The following is a 19,284-nucleotide window of genomic DNA, read 5'->3' on the forward strand; positions in this document are numbered from 1 at the left end:
ACCCATAGCAGACATCTCCCCTTGCTGGAACCAGAGCTCTCTTCAAAATCTGTAAGTAGGAGGTGCATAGTGGGTACTTGTCAGTTGAGTATACATAGGATACCCCTGCTGAGTTGCAGTCTCAAAAGATGTTGCATTTGTCTAGTCACTAAATCTTAGCCGGGAGCTTATTTTAAACCTCCATCTTTATGATGAGATTTAGTTCGTTTTGAATGCAAAATACAGGCTTATAGCAGGTTGCGATACAAGAAATGAAATGAGCTATGATCTTTCTGGTTGTGTAATAAATAGTTCTGATCGCTAAATATTTTTATGCATGTTCTTACTCTGTTGTATCTTGTCTTAAGATCCCATTCTTTGTTTTGATCTTCAGTGGTGTTTTTCCACCTTATTTCAACCTAGGCTCATAATGCACAACAGTAAAACTGTTGCGACAAAATCTTAAGATTAACACAAAGAAATACAAAGAACAGCACTGGCAATGGTAAAACCATCTCCTGTTTCCAATTGCTTGATCAATTGATTTAACCTGTGTCAGGAAAAATGCTCATCTTATTCCAAAGATCTCTGTTGGTCCTGAGTATGTATTTCTCTCTTTCCTGTAGTGGGGAATATCCCTTATGAAGCCACAGAAGAACAGTTAAAGGACATTTTCTCAGAAGTCGGACCTGTTGTCAGCTTCCGGTGAGAAGTATCCTTATTAAGGTTTCATAAACTGTGGAAGGTGACCCCAAAGTGTAGACAAAATCAGTGAGGGTCTTGAAACAGAAGTTTTGTAAGAATGTATGTATGTATTTATTTGGACTACAGCTCCTAGAATTCTTCAACTAGCATGGCCACTATACTTGATGGCAGATTCTGGGAGCTGTAGTACAAAAAAGTGATTTTGTTTTCTAAAGTCTGGAGAGAAGAGCCAGCTAGTTAGCTGCAATGCCCCTTTCCTCATGTTATTTGGTAGACAATGGTTGTAATTTTGTGTATTTTGTCTTCTAGACTGGTCTATGATAGAGAGACTGGCAAGCCAAAAGGCTATGGCTTCTGTGAGTATCAAGACCAGGAAACGGCTCTCAGTGCCATGCGGAACTTGAATGGCCGTGAGTTCAGTGGGAGAGCCTTGCGTGTGGACAATGCTGCCAGTGAGAAGAATAAAGAAGAGCTAAAGAGTGAGTCTGTCTTGTAGAAGGTAGCAGAGTAAGAACAACTGTAATTAGATCAGCTGAGGGGAACTGATCTGTGTGTGTGTGGTAAGGCACAAATCTTTAACCCTAAGGGTTTTTCCCCCCTGTCTTTTATGCCAGGCCTAGGTACTGGTGCTCCCATCATAGAGTCACCCTATGGAGACCCCGTGAACCCTGAAGACGCTCCAGAGTCCATCAGCAGGGCAGTGGCCAGCCTTCCACCTGAGCAAATGTTTGAGCTGATGAAGCAGATGAAGGTGAGCAGCGAGGTGGAAAGTACTCCAGCTTTGCTTTTTACAAATCATTTGATTTTGTAGTTACAGGCAATTATATATTCCATGCAGATGGCCTTTTTATGAGGGTGGAGTAATCTGCTTTCATATGAAAGCAGTTTAATGGGAAGGCATAGCCATAGTTCAGGAATAATGCCCAAGCTCTCCTGGGAAGCTAATGTGGCCCTGTACCCTTTTGCAGCTGCCCACCTCATTTTAATTTAAAACAAGCATCCTGCCATATCATTCAGAAGAATCAAGTAGAGCAATATAACATTCGAACCATTATAGGAGGTTATACTTCCTGCAGTGGCTTAGAGTATCATACTTCTTTTTGAAAACAACATTGCAAGTTGTGGTTATATCTGAGGATCTGGGCTGAGTTCTGAGTACATCCACCTGAAAGATCTTGTGTGAGAGAACTGGAGAACACCATAATCCTAAAATACTGGAGTAAACCCATTCATTCAATTATTGAATGAGGGCCAATATGTAAATAAGTCTGATGGATTTATTGTGTCAACTCTAGTCAGGACTGAAAAATAATTTAGGCCTCTGTGTGTATCCAGTACTATCCTCTCAGTCTCACAGTTGTTCTCAAAAGTTTCCAGAAAAAAGTCTTCTCACCACTTCCTACCTAATCCTTTTTTAATGGGAGATGCTAACATTTGATCCTGGTCCATTCTGCATGAGAAGGAAATTTTCCCTCAATGGCTGAACAATAGTCCCATTTCTCTAGAGAAAGTCCTGTGCTCCTAGAAATGTAATTTCTTGAGTTCTGTGAAAAGTTGACTACCAGGAAAGAGAAATATTTTTTTCTCTAAATTTCATTTCTGGGGTTTCTTTGAAATTGAAGTGTTAATTTTTTTTAACTAAAAGCCCAGAGGTTACAGTGCACCTGCTACCCTATCTGTTACTCCTCTCCTTTTCCTCTCATCAGCTCTGTGTCCAGAATAGCCCACAGGAGGCACGTAGTATGCTGCTGCAGAACCCTCAACTTGCCTATGCCCTACTACAGGCCCAAGTAGTGATGCGAATTGTTGACCCAGAGATTGCTTTGGTATGTCTTTCAGGCTTACTTCTCTTGAGGCACAGGGGAAAGCTAGGGAAGGGCCATATACTTTTGTATCATGAGCATTATTTTTGGTACTTGCTGCACAGATGAGGATAGCCCTGGCACCCCCATGACCAGTCTGGAGCCGAGTCTTGACACTTTCATGATCCATTCTGGGTTTGCCAGAATGGCCATGTTCCCTTCTCTGTAACACTATCCTTTGGTGGTTTTCTGGAGGGTTTTGGTGCATGGAGGTTCCCCATTCTGAAGTATTGACACCTGTCTCCTAAGACTTGGTTACTGGCATCAAGAGCTGTAAGTTAAAAACTATAGGTATTTTTGGACCCACCCACATCTGGAATGCAATCCACAAGAACTTTTGTGAAGTTGAATTCAGCCCTTGGACTGAAAGAGGTTACCCACCTTTAACTTACAGGCTTTACTCTTTTTTTTCTGCCTCCAGAAAATTCTGCATCGCCAGACCACCGTTCCTTCTCTGATTCCAGGCAATCCACAAGCAGGGCAAGGGCCTGGGCCAGGTCCGGGTCCAGGGGCTGGACCCGGTCCTGGTCCTGGTCCTGGCCCAGGTCCGAACGCACAGATGAACCAGCCAAATGTTCCATCATCCCAGCCACAACCAATAGTAAGAGGCTGATGCTTTGTGTTGAATCCTTTACTCTGTGTTCTGAATCAGTCTTCCTTTTTCCATTGCTATGAATGTTCAAGAGACATATCCCGTCCTGTTGGTTTTTATTTTTTAATTGAAACTGTGGTGCTTTTTTCCCCTCTAAGCAGGGGGGCATGCATGTCAATGGAGCCCCTCCTCTAATGCAGCCACCCATGCAAGGAGGAGTGCCAGCCCCAGGCCAGATGCCCACTGCTGTACCCGGCCCTGGTCCAGGGCCTGGGCCCTTGGCTCCAGGAGGTAAGCTCTGCAGTGCACCCTTTGCCTTGTGTTTGTCCTAGATTTGTCATCTCTCAGTGTTGACCCAAGTGTGTGTAGTAGAATAGACCTCAGGGGTGGGGAATAGACCTCAGGGGTGGGGGTGGGGGAACTACCGTACATCTTTTAGAAACCCTCAGCCAACATAGCTAGTGAACCCAACAGAATGCCTGACCCAACTTCTGTTTTCCATGTTGTCCTGAATTGCTAGACCCCATAATTCACTCAGTAGCCTTTGTGAACCACCATCAGTGGTTCTCATACTGTGAAGTGGGATCCCCAGGGGATGTGCAAGAGGATCACACGATTTGGAAGCTCTGATCCGCCTCCTCCTCTGCTTTCCAAACTTTTTTTTCCTGGAAGGGAAGAGAAAGGCAAGAAGAGTGCTTGGAGCCTCATTCTGAGGGAGGAGGGGTACTGTTTCCTTATAAAATGTTAAAATATGATTATACATAAATGTATGAACAAAAATATACACAGTAAAGAAACAAAATATTCTTACTCATATACCATGTCAAGCCAGGGGGTGTCTGCAAGCAGCTGTAAAGTTGGTCACGAGCATAAAAAGTTTGAGAACCACTGGTTTACATGATTGTTTTCCTCCACAGGTGGAATGCCAGGGGGTGCCCCAATGCTTTTGGAACGTGGACAAGGTAATTCAGATTCTCAGTTGTGCCTGATTAGACAGTGAGAGCCAGGAGGCTTCCACTTTCAAACTAGATCAGTGACTATGGACAGAGGAATACTGTTTGGGGATCTCCTTACAAAAATATCTCCCTACAAATGGTGTCTAAAACTCTCACAGGCTTTTTCTTAACTCTCTCTCTCCATTTTTCTTTGCGCTTAGTGGACAATGAGAACAGTGCTTTCCCCAGTAATGCTCCATCAGGTACTTTGCATGTATTTCAGAAAAAGCTGGAAAATATCCCTTAGTTGGACTCAACAGTCCAGTAGGATAGCGCTTGAGCCAAGTTGCACCTGTTTTCATTTGCTTAGCCGGCAGAGGGTGCTATCATCCCTTGTAATGCTTTTCAAAGCAATTTTATTTTGCAGAAGATAATGGTGCTTGCTTTGTTCGGGTGACAGAGCAGGAGGGGTGTGTGTGTGTGTGTGTGTGTGTGTGTGTCCACACATCTGGAAATGTACCAGCATGTTCTTCCATCTGGTTGCACTGAAATGCATCTTTAGTTCTGCCCAAACAAAACAAGAATCCTTAAGAATTGCTATAGTGCTGCTTTTGCCAACATGAAATTTTAGACTTTAGAAATTTTGGACTTCAGCTCCCATCAGACTCAGCTGGCATGGGAATGGTTAGTGATATGATATGAGAGCTGTTCAAAACAGCCAACAGTTGAGGAAAGCAGCCTTATTGGATCAGAGTCCAATGTAGCCACTGACGGTCCTCAGCGATAAGCAGTTTGACACAGTTAGACCCTCGTGAGCAGGACTGAGTACCTTTATTTACTTATAGTATTTATTAATTCCTTACCTGTCAACCAGAGTCTTCAAAGCAATGTACAATACAATATATTTAAAATATTATTCAAATACAGGGTAAAAATAACAAGTTGAAAGCAGATTTTAAAAACCAAAGGCCAACAGAATAGTAGAGTTCTAACTGCCTATGAGAAGGTTAGTAGGGATGAATCCAGCATGATTTCTCTTTGGGAAGGAGTTCCACAATTGAGATGGTGCAGTAGAAAAAGCTTTGCCTCGTGTATTCACCATTGTAGTGTTTTGGGTGTGGAACAGCTGAAAATTCAAAACAGCCCAATATGATGGTGATGGCCATAGTAAGTAAACACATATGTGTTTAGCTATCTTTCATGTCCCATCCCAAGGATAGGTTGTGATATTATTGTCTGTGTTCATTCTCAGTAACACCTGCCTGAGAAATAGGGTTGTATTATATAATTCTGTACATCAAAAACATGTTCCACTGGGTTCAGTAGTGCTTACCTCCAAGAAATTGTGCAAAGAATTATTGTTTTGGTGAGTTTAATTGCTGCAGGAGTATCTTTTGCATCTTATACTCAAGAATCTCCATTCACATTGCTGTGGAGCTCATGTCCAATTTTCTAGTCTAGTGTTGTATTTGTATTATTGTTACTGTATTGAATTTTGGGAAGTGTAGCCTTTCCTTATGTCTTAAAATGGGGTGGGGAAACGTTAGATCTGGACCAGCAGGTAGATCGCTGGGTGTTTTGTGACAAGGATTTCTGATTCCCAGTTGTTTGACACTCTTGGGATAACCAACAGTGGATTTTTCTGTGGAAGGACTATGAGCTTTGTGTTCTGGTACACAAAAGAAACATCTTGCTTTGGGCTTATTTATTCTGAGACTTTTGTACCATGTTTCAGTGAGTGGATCTCACATTTCTAGTTTAACAAAAGGTAGATTTTACAAGGTTGAAGTCTTCCTACCTTCCCTTAAAACAGTCTAAAATGAAAGCCAATATAGTATAATGCCTATTGAAGTGGAGTAGCAATGGAGACAAAACGTTTAAAATTCCCACATGGCTATGGAACACTGGGTGTTCTTAAGCCAATTGCTGTTTCCTGTCCCAACCTAGTTCACATGTGTTCTGAGGATAAAGTGTGGAGAAGTGAGGAGCAGGAGGAGCAACCATGAATGCTGCTCAGGCCTCCTTGGAGGAGGAGCAGGATGCAGCTATTACAAATTTACAAATTGTTATGAAGCTGTTCTGGACATGATTGTACCTTTGGCAGCCATTTTCAGCTATGCTAAGTGATGCCTTCTTATATTCCAGCATCCCTCTCTAATAATGTCCTGAATAAGCTTACAACAAATAATTGAACACACAGTAAGAACATCGAAATGGTCCACAAAGTATAAATACATCATGAATTTTTAAAAATGCTATCAGAAAATGCCAGCAGAACCACAGACAAATGTCTTTGATAGTTCCCCGTTTTGTCTTGGAAGGACAATAGGTGTGTGGAGCAGGGCCTTAGCAGAAGAGTTTGACAAACAGCAAGGTTCCCATGAGATAAGCCAGTCCTTTAGATATCATAGTTCTTAAAGGGTTAAAGGCACTACTTGGAGATTGTGCCGAGAAACAAGCCAGTAGACAATGAAGGTCTTTAAACACTGGTAAGATTTGATGAGCTCTGCAGGACTCAGGTTACCAGTTTTTGAACCTTTTGCAGTTTCCAAACACTTCTTATTTTCATATATGTTGTGCATTGCAGTAGGGTGTTGTCCACAGGCTCACAATGTAATTCTTATCCTGGAGAGCAAAATAGAAATTCTGAAAATAAAATCTCAGCCTTTAAGGTTGATGGCAACATATTCTGAAAGAGAGGTCTTTTCTGCTCGTTTAAAAGGACAGCTTTTCAAGGATATGCCAAGGGAAGGGGTAATCTGCCCAAGGTATTCTGTGTGTCTGTGTGGCAAGTGCATCTCCTACTGGTGTGACTGCTTTTTCTCCTCTCTTCCTGCTGTCGGACAGGGAACCTGCAGCTCTCTCCTGTGGGACCTGCCAGGCCTGCCTCTATTGAGCGAGTTCAAGGTACCTATAGCTGTTCTTGGTTCCTCTTGCTCTTTGCACAGAGTGTGGAATGTGCAATACAAGGCCTTGTGACTTAGGACTACGAAGCTATGTAGCCTGGAAATCAAAGCAGAAGACTTGGGGACAGAAGCTAAAAGGGCAGTGCCTTTGTAGAATGGATTGACCGGCGCCACCAGGAGGAGGGTCTTAACACCTGGTTTTGCAGGTCCACGTCATCTTCTACCCCTCTTTTTCTTGCTGGAGTTAGCCAGGATTGGGGCTACATCTCACATGATATTTTGTGCTGCTATATTGGTGCTGATTCTGAATATTGGCTTCCTGCAAAGCTTTGCCTTTAGTTCCCTGGTCCAAGATCTGTTTTGAAAAGAACAGAGTTACATATTTTGTTTTTGTATTTGCCATGTTCAGATAATACCATATAAAAATGACACGAGAGTACTGTAAAGTGCTTCAAAATCTCTTGAGAAGAGCAGGATGCATTTAAAATAAAAAGAATTCAAATATAGAGATTTGAGCATCTGTGTATGGCAAGACCCATTGGCACTAATGGCAGCATGTGCATGTGGCCATGTGCCATCATTAAAACTATCCACCCCATTATCTCCTGCAGAGAAGACACATTGTCTTTAGCTGGGGCTGTTTTTGAAGGCATTGAGATTATATTTGGGTGTCATTAGCACACAGATAGCACCATGCCTCCGAATAATCTCCCAGTGATTTAATGTTAATGTTAAAAAGCATTGGGGCTAGAATGGCACCTTGTGGTTTACCATATAACAACGAAATTTTTAGGAAGAAACTGTTCCCAAACACCATTCTCTTAAACCTGCCTGAGAGGTAAGACCAAAACCGCTACAACACAGTGCCTCTGATTCCTAACCCCTCCAGAAGTTCAAAAAGAATATCATAGTTGATGGTATGGAACTGCCACTGAGAGGTCTAAAAGCACCAATAGAACACATTCCCACTCTCTGTGTTAAGACAGATCATCCGCTAAAGCAGCCATAGTAGTCTCAACTCCATATCCTGTTCTGAAGTTGGTTTGAAATGGGTCAAGAAAATGTGGGTCATCCAAAACTGCCTGGAGTTGAAATTTTGTTTTGAAATTAAGACAAGAGTGCAACTATTTTTCAGTGGTTACTTGTATATAGATTTTTTCCATGGGAAATAATTGCAATCTTTGGACCTGACATCATAGGCATGTTATCTTTTACTTGGCACCAAAGTGCAAAACATCTTGTAAGAAGTATCCCTAAGGTTTGACTTCTGTGTGCAACTTTTCTTGATTTTGTCTATCCCTGAGCAAGCAGACTATGGTGACGCAGAGGAAAAGCACACTGGAACCAGTGTGAAAGGTATTGCAGCGACATTGTGGCTTCATTTCCAGTGCATGCTGCTTTCTGAGAACACAAAGGGTTGCAAAAAGGGCTTTCAACCTCAGTGGTGCTGAGCTGTTGGCCTTAACAAGGCTTTTCTACCTCAAATCTTCCCAACCCTCTTTTTGTCTTCCTGACAGTGCCCATGCCAGATCCCCGGGCTCCCATGCAGCGTGGGCCTATGCCAGCTAGTGGGCCACCACCCCGAGGCCTTCTGGGAGATGCCCCAAATGATCCACGTGGGGGGACCTTGCTCTCTGTCACTGGAGAAGTGGAACCCAGGTAGGCAAAATGGAACAGAACATCATATTGAAATTGGTGCCCAGAGAACAGGAGGCTTCTTTTGAGAGATCTGGACTATTTATATAAATTCTGAAATGCAGCTTGAAAACAGGCCTGTAGCCCAGTAGCAAGGCAAGAATGAAGTATTCCATCCATCCTCTGCAGGCAATAAGGAAACAGTGGGCTACTAAGAGGAGGAGAAGCCTCTCTTCCATTCCTAAAATAGAAAGTCAGCAGTCTGTTTGCTCTCTGTCCTTTTCACAATTTCCACAGGCTAGCAAACATCTTTATAGGTGAGTTGCTTCTGTAGGTTTTTTTTTAATGAAAAGCTTCCTACCAGTTGTTGTTGTTGTTGTTGTTATTATTATTATACTTTATTTATATAGCGCTGTAGATTTACACAGCTCTGTACATACAGACAATAAAATCGATAAAAATGAAACCTGCCAATGGCATACATTCTACAAAATACATAGTAATACAAGATAGAATTAGATAAAATAAGGAGGCAACAGATTGAGAACATCAGAGATCAAATAAAATATCAGATAACAATCAGATAAATAGTCACACAATGCCTGGGAATGCTTCCCTGAACAATATAGTCTTCAACTCAGTTTTGAAACTGGTTAAAGAAGTGATGACCCATGCTCATGGGGGAAGGAGATTCCAGAAGTGAGGGGCAGCAAGTGAAAAGGGATGAATCCGGGATGGGGCAGTGGAGAGCCTGGGCTGGGACAGCAGACCTTGACTACCAGAACGGAGGGTACGAGTGGGAATGTGTGGAGAACGAAGTTCAGATAAATAAGGGGGGGGGCAACCCATGCAGAGCTTTAAAAGTTAACAACAGAAGCTTATACTGAATACGGAAGGGGAAGGGGAGCCAGTGAAGGGATGATAATAGAGGAGAAACATGGTCAGAGCGGGGAGTGGATGTAATAATGCATGCATGCTGAATGCTGGACTGAAATTAAATGATGGAGGTGAGAGAGGAAGCCCTGCCAGAAGGCGGTTACAATAATCTAGTCGCGAGACGACCAGAGCGTGGACCAGAGTCTAGGCAGTAGAGGCCGAGTGAAATGGACAGATTTTAGCAATATTGTAGAGAAAGAATCTACAGGCCTTGGCTGTGGCTGGGATCTGGGGGATACACGACAGAGAAGAATCAAAAATGATGCCAAGACTGCGAGCTTCCTGGACCAGTCGAATAGAGATGTCATCAACAAACAGAAAAAGAGTATTGAGGGTGGACTTAGGTGGAAGCAAAGACAAGAAGCTCCATCTTGGACATGTTGAGCTTCAAACACTGATGGCGCATCCACTGTGAGAGCTGTGAGACAAGATGAAACTTGCTATTCAAGCCCCGGAGAAAGGTCAGGGGTGGAAAGATACATCTGAGTGTCCTCGGCGTACAGATGACAGGAAAAACTAAAAGAACTTATAAGTTTTCCTAGGGACAATGTGTAAAGAGAGAACAGTAGGGGGACCCAAAACAGAGCTCTGGGGAACTCCAACAGATAAGGGAACAGTGGACAAAGTCTGACCACCTGTGACCATTGCAAAAGATCTATCTAACAAATAAGATTTAAACCAATCAAGAACAGAGTCCAAGAACCTGAGGTCAGAAAGTATATCAACTAGGAGACAGTGATCCACGGTGTCGAAGGCCGCAGACAAATCAAGAAGAACGAGAACAGAGTAAAGACCATTCGCCTTGCCTGCAAAAGATCGTTTGAGATCTTTGTGAGGGCCGTGTCTGTAGAGTGCTGTGGGCGGAAACCGGACTGAAAGGGATCTAGACTGGAGTTGGCTTCAAGAAACTGTTGAGGCCCTGTGGCTAATTTGAATGGCCAGGGCCAGTTCAGAGTGTGAGTTCTGCTTGTTCTCTAATTGGTATGCCTGACTTATGCCAGCAGACAGAACATTTGTGTGGTTGAGTGCTCTCCCTTGAGTGAAAAGTAGAAAAACAGTTCATTGGGGAAGTGGCTAAGCTACATGTGTTCTTCCTGCTGTCTGGTTTTCGGTATATGTGAGGTGTTTCTGTGTGAGGCAGTGTTTCCTCAAGTGAGCTGCCACTGTAGCCTGAATTAGTTTCATCTGGTTAAGATTGGCCACTTGACTTGGAATGTAAGGGCTGGATCTGGGTTTTGACCTGGGTTTTGACTTCTTTTGCTTCCCATCCTTTTCCCCAGAAGTTACCTTGGACCCCCGCACCAGGGGCCCCCCATGCACCACATGCCCAGTCATGATAACCGGGGGCTGCCCCCACATGAAATGAGAGGCGGACCAATGGGAGAACCCAGACCCTTGATGGGAGAGCCACGAGGGCCTTTGATGGATGGCCGAGGTGAGAGGGATATGGAAAGGGGGCCAAAATATTAATGTAGGTGGTATAAATCACCGCACAGTAATTGATTCATGAGGAACCTGTTCTTTTAAGAAAATACAGAAGATATTAAAATGGAAAACAATGTGGAAATGTGTTTTTCTCCCAGCACATAAACTCAAAATAGTATTTCGTATGTTTTACAAAGTAATTTTACAAAGAATGTAATATATCTCTAACAAAGATTTTAAAGTATATAGTATTTCCTGATTTCTATGGTATATTTTTATGTTGGATGGGGTGGTGGTGATCTGGAGGTGGAGGAACTGTTTGCAGTTTTGTTGTCATGGGACAGATCACTACCTGGTGAGGTTTAGATTTAATGGGGCTGAGAATTTCAGGAGGGGTGGGGGACCCATTAAGATGGTTCACCCGAGGAGGCTTATGGATCCAGAAGGATTCCTGGTGGCTCTTGCAGAGTTTCTGGCTTCCTTGGCAGACAATTCTGTTTGAAGCTCAGATGACTCTGGAACTGAGAAATATAGGCAGTAGACACAATTGTTCCCAGGCATCCACTCTCACAGAGTGGAGCACAAACAGCTTGTTTGTTCTCCAAGGACCTGGCAGCAATAAAACAAGTGAGATGGCAACTAAAGTGGGTTTGATCAAATAGAAGCTACAACTTATTTTAGGGCCTATCTCAGGGCAATATAGGCAGCAAAGACACTGAGTCTTCCAAGAGCTGGTTAGTGGAGCTATTTGCTGTAGTCAGGGGCCTTTGACACAGGAGCCCACAGAAAATGTAACACAAAGGTTGAGTTAGGTTCCAACATGGCCTTTAACATGGGTTTCTACCAGATGTCTTGGACAATAAATCCCACATTCTTACAGACTATTGAGGATAGTGGGAATTATAGTCTGTCATATCTTGAAATGGCCAGATTGGAAAAGGCTGTGTTAAAGCAGCTCTTTCTAAATGTGCCACTTCCAACAAAAATGAGAAAGCCCAGTAATTAGAGAAGAAATATTTTAAATATATAGCATGAATCCATGTCTTGTATGTGTCAAGATATAGTTCAAAACAAATCACAGATGAGCAGAATTTAAATCTAGCTCCCTAATTTTTATTCGTCACACTGGTTTTTCAGACCTGACTCCGCACCTTTCTTTAAATCCTAGTTCATACTGACTGATTCTCCCCTTTCAGTTAGAAACTAAAATAACTAGTCTTGAACAATGAAAGGAAGATTGCCCAATTTTTAGTTTCTAAGACAGAGATCATAACAATGAATGTCTAGCCTGTTATGTTACCACTGATATTATCGCCCATTAAGAAGAAAAACAAAAGTAGAAAAATATTTCTAGCTGATTATTTCCAAGATGTAAAATGGCAAATGGTGGCATAAGGAAATAAGGACAGATGAGCTTGTGGGATTGCAGTAGGTTGAGAAGTGGTTGTGGGTTTGTCAGACCAGACTCTGGAAAAATCTGGAAAATTGGCATGGACTCAGTAAAGTCGCTCCCAATGTTTCTGTTTTTGTAACTACCAATAGGTTTTGTTCATATTCTACGCAGGTGGACGAGATCCAAGAGGCATGGAGCCCAGAGTCATGGATGCCAGAGGCTTGGAGCCAAGGGGAATGGAGCCAAGGGGCATGGAGCCACCCAGAGGGATGGAGCCCCCCAGGGGCATGGAGCCACCCAGAGGGATGGAACCGCCCAGGGGCATGGAGCCCCCTAGGGGCATGGATGCAAGAGGCATGGAGCCCCCCAGGGGCATGGATGCAAGAGGCATGGAGCCCCCCAGAGGCATGGACGCAAGAGGCATGGAGCCTCCTAGGGGCATGGACACAAGAGGCATGGAGCCCCCCAGGGGAATGGACGCAAGAGGAATGGAACCTCCCAGGGGAATGGATGCAAGAGGCATGGAGCCCCCCAGGGGCATGGACACAAGAGGCATGGAGCCCCCCAGGGGCATGGAGCCTAGAGGTCCTGGTCCAAGCCCAAGAGGTCCATTGACCGGGCCTCTTAACATAGGAGCAACTGGCCCACAAGGTCCTCGACAGGTAGGCAGAGCTTTTCTTTGTTATTTCATTTTGCTTTTAATGTTAATTTTAGGGGGGGGGGAGTGGGAATATGGAGTCTAGTGTACTTTTATCTACTGTTTATGTGACTTTGATTTTCTTGTTTTCTCTTTTTATATGCTGTTCCCCGCCTTGATCCAACACAGGGAGATATTATTATTTTAGTTGGGTTTTAAAGCTAACAATTAATTTGTGAAATTAAACAATTGGGTTAAGTCAGTCTTGCAGGAAAAAAAGTCTACTTGACATCTTCTTCCAAAATACATCCAGGCATGGCTTTTTCTTTCACCATCCTCCACTTTTATCATACCATTTTGGTGGTTAACTTTACAGGCCTATTTTTAAAAACATACTGGAGGGTAGCTGGTGGAGTACAGTTATCTGCTCTCCCCTTTTCTCTGTTTTTCTTTTCATACATGCTCAGTAAAGCTTCTGGAGTCTGCTCTTGTTTACCTTGCCTGTGACACACGTGGCTACAGTCGAATCAGCTAGAGTAGATTACTGCACTTTCCTAGTTCCAGTTTTATTGCATTGACAGATATGCAGCTGCAACCATATACCACAAGTTTGTTTCTCCATCTTTTCTCCAATGCTGCTGCTGGGAAAAACTTTCTAGTTAGGCAGGGGATTAAAAGGAAAAATGAGGGTGGGGGAGCATAAAAATACTTTGTAAAATGGAGCTTCTTTGTCACAACTTTGTTGACTAAGGTATGCCCATACTGGAAGAACACATCCTTGACTAAATAACTAATTATGGATATAATATACATGATTAGAGGCTGACTCTTATGTGCTCTTCTGTTTTGCTTCCTACATATTCTACCAACTTCCCCCAGTTACTAACATACTCAGTCTTCTTGTGTCATACACTGGAAAAGCCCTAAACTGGAGAAAGAAACAGGAAGGGTACCTTTTCAGATACAAATTTATGACAAGAAATTAAAGAGGCTGGAGTTTGGCAAGCTACTGCTACTACAGGCTATGTCTCCACATTGTTTTTTATCAGTTGATTCCTGTTGAAATCACTGTGTCAGCTCTCTGCTTATCCTTAGTGTTCAGAGGTAGCACATCTACTGGAGATATCTGTCTGTTCTGTCCACAGGAAGATATAGGAGAGGACAATACATTTGAATAAACTTTTCTCTTTACCTGCAGGTTCCTAACATACCGGGGGCAGCAATGCAGGCTACAGGCATGCCAGGAGCAGGTGTACAAGCAGCTGCCCAGCCTGGAGGTTTCAGCCCTGGTCAAAACCAGGTAACACCTCAGGATCATGAAAAGGTAAGGAAAATTTGTCCCACAGTTACCCAATTCAGCCACAGTACAGGAAGCCCTCATTTATTCAACAGGTTGGGGATAAGAGCACTGTCATAAATCCAAAATCACTGAAATGCAGAACCATTATGTGCTCAGGTCCCTACTCATGAGATGACTTGTTCATTGACAGTGGAAGGAAAAAAGAGGCTTGAGGAACTGCTGCTTTAGAGTCCTCAGTTTTTCCCACTAAATGTTGACAAATAACGTGGCTGGTGCAACTGCAGGGTCGCCCCGCCCTTTGCCAGAGAATCAACGACTACAACAGTCACAAAGCAATGTTCTTTGTTCAAACCCAGAGAGTAGAAACTGTTAGGCTGAAGTACCGCTGAGCAACTAGGCTTGTTATTTCTCCTCCTCCCCTCATTTCACCATAGTGCTGACCAGGGCAAAGCCTAGCAAAGTCAATAGTGGTAAGCTGACTTTTTGCTAGGCTTTGCTCCAGTCGGTGCCATGGTGAAGAGAGGGGAGGAGGAGGAATAATGAGCCTAGTTGCTCAGCAAACACCTCAGCTAAACAGCTTCTACCCAACTTTCCCAAAGAACACATGTTGTGGTTGTTGTCAAATCCATAGCAAAGGGCAGGGTGGCCCTGCAGTTGTACTTGCTGCATTATTTTCTCCCATTTAGCAGGAAAATACAAGGGCTCCAATGCAGCAATTCCTTGCGCATCCCTCCTACTGCTGTCTAGTAGGAGTGACATCCTCTGCCCTTCTCCGGGTGAGGAAGAGGAGAGAGCAGAAAGGGGCCAGAGAATCTGTTGGGCCACACTCAGGCTGTTTCTTAGGTGGTGGTGTGTGTACACAGAAAAAGCAGAGTCCAATAGAGAGAGAGCCCACTTCTGGTCTTTCAACCCTTTTAAAATTACAGTACTGTATAACCAGAACCTATTCATTTGATGTGCAGTTGAAAGAGCATCTGAATATATGGATTATGGGTATAATTTAGAATGGTCCAAAGAGTGAATGTTTGGAAAGCAAGGCATCAAAAAGCAGGGGACACCTATATGCTTTCCCATTTCTAGTCTGTTTCAGCCCAGTTCTGTTTGATTGTGACCAAGTGGGGAAAACACACAAAACAAATCTCAGTTCGGGCAGAACAACAGGATTTAAAGAAGCTGGCATTTATAAACCAACAACAAAGCATGACTTCTGGTTGTGTATTATATTTGTTTAACAAACCATGTGTTATTTGCAGATGCAACAATAAGCCAGAATTCAACAAACAAACTGGCTTACTGTTATGTGCAAACGTGGTTATTGTTAGACAAATGAAAGCCTTGTTTGAGTCCCCTTTCCTAAGAGAGTAGGAGCAAGAATCATAGAAACATAGAGTTGGAAGAGACTGCAAGGGCCATCCAGTCCAACCCCCTGCCATGCAGGAAATCTGAATCAAAGCATACCTGACAGATGGCCATCCAGCCTCTGTTTAAAGACCTCCAAGGAGGGAGATTCCACCACTCTCCGAAGGAGTTTGTTCCACTGTCGAACAGCCCTTGCTCTCAGGAAGTTCCTCCTAATGTTGAGGTGGAATCTTTTCCTGTAGCTTGCATCCATTGCTCTGGGTCCTAGTCTCTGGAGCAGCAGAAAACAAGCTAGCTCCCTCCTTAATATGACATTTTTTTTCATCTGCTGGGATTGCCCACTGTTTTGGGTCAGGATTTTGCTATTTGGTTTGATTATTTGTTTTTATTTTAATGCATTTCTTGTTATTGTTTTCATTCTATGGTCCTCTTTGAAGTTTGGATTGTTAACCTTCTCAGTGTGGGACTAGCAGGATATGAATTCTTGAAACAGAACAGAAGAGGAACAGTATCCTCTTGACTGATTTCAGTTAAGAATTCATTGTGTTTTACCTGGATTTGATGTTCATTAACTACCAATTCCAGTTAGTTGAAGCTGTGGTTACACTAGATTGTGCAAATGGAGCTCACTGCCTTTTGGAGGTGGGGGTAGCTGTCAGAAATAAGTACTGTTTGAGAGGTGGAAACAATCTGAAAAATCCAAGGAGGAAAGAATTTAGGAAGACAGTGTTCTTTCTAAAAAATTCTAAATTCTCCCCACCCAATGTTTATGTCTGGATGCACCCTTACCATTTTCTTCCTCTTCCCTTTAGGCTGCACTTATCATGCAGGTCCTCCAACTGACAGCAGACCAGATAGCTATGTTGCCTCCAGAGCAAAGGCAGAGCATTCTGATTCTGAAAGAGCAGATACAGAAGTCTACTGGTGCTCCTTGATCTGCATTGTTTGGGTAAGAAGGAGGGAAGGAGCTGGCAAAATTATACTGGAGTAACAGACCTTCCCAGTCATATTTACTTCGCAGCCTAGCACATTCCATCTCTTCCTTCTATTCTACCTTCTTCAAATCCTTCATTATAGCCTTCCACTTTTTATAATACTAGACAAGGGGTGTCAAGAGACTGACTTGTTAGGGGGCATATGCTGATGGTGAGGTGCAGACGAAGCCACTGTTGGACAGAGTGAGAACCAGAAGTGGTGGTTCCACCTATTTTTTCTCTCTCTGACATTTCCACTTCTCTCTCCCTCTTACACCCCTCATAGCAGGCTTCATGTGATGGACAGCTCACTCTTTCAAGATGAACTAGTTGTTTGCAGAGGACTTTTGAAATCAGTTTGGAAGCCACATGAAAGTAGGCCAGGTTTGACTGCTTCCCATGATAGTTCATTTTTGAGGGGAAACTATGGGAGAATACTTTCTATTTACTGAGGACTCTTTTATAACAAAACCCAAAATGCAGGGGAAATTTCTCTTGGCCAAACTCCACTGAAATGAGCAGGAGCTATATAGACACACATGCTTTCTCTCTGCTTCTGATCATTCAGTGAAATTGTGCATAATTATACTGCTCCTAACATCTCTTAAGACTGGACAATGCTGGCTTGGGCTGACCAACACTGGAGTCCAACCACATATGAAGAAACACAGGTTTACCTGCCTTGTCTTAGGAATTCCACATTTCTGTGAATTATCAATAAATTGGCACAACTGTTGGATACATTTCTACATGTTCTGTAAAAATCTGTTTTCAGGTGGGATACTCACACTAAAGGAGCCAAAGGAAAGTAGTAGTTGTTGAACTGTAGGCATGGAATTTTACTCAACACATATGATGGCTGTTAACTATAGATCTGTAAATTAAAGATCTAAATGTGAATGTAGCCAGCACCCTCACCTGAAGCAGTATGTAGCATCTGTTACTTTAGCAATCACTCCAAAATATGTGCCCAGACTCTTGAAAAAGTCCTTTCTGCTTTTTCATGAACCTTTTCACTTTTCTGCAGTTGCAACCATTCTTTTTTATCTTGTCCACATTGGATATGTTAAACAGCTGTTTGCTTTCTGTGAACCCTTCCAAATGTTTGAATCCCCATTTGGGTTTCTTCTCTCTGGGGATTGAGGCAGAGGGCGTAACCTCTTAACACTTTCCTCTGTATTCTTTTTAGGTCTGGAAGTCTTCTGATTAAATTCAGCCCCTTGTTGGAGACAGTACTGAAGGCAGCTTATATCCCTTTCCTTGTCTGAGCCAGAACAGAAGTGAGAGGAAGGGTTTTCTTTTGTTCCACCTCCAATTGTTAATTCTTCCTTTGTTTTGTTTACTCCCTCATGTTTCGAATAAAACTATCTTGGATTTGAGCTCATGGCTCAGTGTAAATGTGCTTTACACTGGATCACAATTTTTTCTTCACATTTTTAGCATGAAATTTAGCTTAGATTTTCATGGGTCATCCCAGTGGCATCACTAGGCTTGGCATCACCTGGTGCAGTAACACATAAGTGTCACGCCATCTCCCCCCCCCCCCCCCCCCGCATTGATCTTCTCCCATGCCACACCATACAGAATCCTTAGTAATATTTTTTGTATTATTGTTACTCATAAATCGTAATTCCCATATATCACTGAATATAATGGTAATAGTTGTGACATAAACACCTAGCGAAATTAAAATTATACCTTTACATTACAATATCACGTGCACAGCCAAAGTGTATTTACATGTACACAATTTCATGTGGTTAAAGTGAATATTTGATAAAGTGATTTTTTAAAGAAAATTTAAAAGAATTTTTAAAAATGTAAAAAATTAAAATTTAAAAGTTGAAAAAAATAAATAAACCCAAGGCTTCTCCTTCCTTCTCCCACTGAGCCTTGTCCCACTCACACCATCTCTTCAGTTGCCCCAACCAGAGTCTTGGTCACCTCACTCAGCTAGCTTGCCTCCCCTGTTCAATTATGTCTCCCTTCTCTGTACAATCCCCAAGTCAATGTCTCTCTGTCTCTGAGAGCTCCACAAAGCTCTTTCCCTTCTCCTAGCAGAGCTCTCAGTGGAGGAGACAGCAAGTGGAGGTGGCAAAGGGCAGTGAATATTTTAAAAATCTGCCCGCACACATATTTTAGCTCTGAAAAAGGGGACATGTCCAGGAAAAGGAGGGTATATAGTAACATTTTGGACAGAGATCTAGTATCATATGTTATCAGATCATTTAAATTGAGCCTAGGAACCTCTACATGCAAAGTATTTGCTTGGCCACTAAACTATGGTTACACCCTACCATACCTAGAATTAACTCTAGTCCTGGGGGTGGGGAACCTAAGGCCCTGGGATCAAACCCAACCTTCACAGTGTCCCAGTTTGGCCCTCTGGGCTTGAAGTGCCACTCCTGAAGCTTAGTTACTGGCAGCCAGATCTTTAACCAAAATATTCTGCTATTTTTGGATCCTTCCCCTTTTGCTTCACCCATCTCTGGACTGCAGCCCCCATGGAGCTCTGTGAAACTGAATTTGGCTCTTGGGCTTCCCCACCCTCTTTTTGTAGCTAATCTGGCAATGGATGTACTTCTATGTAGGAAGTGTTGTTCACATTTGTATTATACATTTACACATTTATATATACGCCAGATA

General features: G+C 42.9%; 1 protein-coding gene across 7 annotated transcripts in view; it reads left to right on the top strand.

Annotated features, from left to right (window-relative positions):
• Positions 1-18,017, top strand: part of LOC149308883 (cleavage stimulation factor subunit 2-like) — a 22,609-nt gene extending 4,592 nt beyond the window's left edge. Inside the window, exons 2-16 of one of the 7 annotated variants that reach the window (XM_089536621.1) lie at positions 606-684; positions 994-1,163; positions 1,299-1,435; positions 2,391-2,510; positions 2,968-3,147; positions 3,297-3,429; positions 4,056-4,100; positions 4,295-4,336; positions 6,921-6,980; positions 8,497-8,638; positions 10,834-10,985; positions 12,540-13,030; positions 14,204-14,329; positions 16,477-16,613; positions 17,828-18,017. In XM_089536621.1, coding sequence (XP_089392747.1) covers positions 606-684; positions 994-1,163; positions 1,299-1,435; positions 2,391-2,510; positions 2,968-3,147; positions 3,297-3,429; positions 4,056-4,100; positions 4,295-4,336; positions 6,921-6,980; positions 8,497-8,638; positions 10,834-10,985; positions 12,540-13,030; positions 14,204-14,329; positions 16,477-16,599 — 2,000 coding nt within the window. In that variant the 3' untranslated portion in view covers positions 16,600-16,613; positions 17,828-18,017. Of the gene's footprint in view, positions 1-605; positions 685-993; positions 1,164-1,298; positions 1,436-2,390; positions 2,511-2,967; positions 3,148-3,296; positions 3,430-4,055; positions 4,101-4,294; positions 4,337-6,920; positions 6,981-8,496; positions 8,639-10,830; positions 10,986-12,539; positions 13,031-14,203; positions 14,330-16,476; positions 16,614-17,827 lie in introns of all 7 variants that reach the window. The other 6 variants (XM_089536620.1, XM_089536619.1, XM_089536622.1 and 3 more) reach the window with 6 other exon arrangements.
• Positions 18,018-19,284: the final 1,267 nt, after the last annotated feature.

This window comes from Sceloporus occidentalis, unplaced genomic scaffold, assembly GCF_023333645.1.
Source record: "Sceloporus occidentalis isolate IW3139 unplaced genomic scaffold, rSceOcc1.0.p SCAF_8, whole genome shotgun sequence".
Classification (NCBI taxonomy): Eukaryota; Metazoa; Chordata; class Lepidosauria; order Squamata; family Phrynosomatidae; genus Sceloporus; species Sceloporus occidentalis.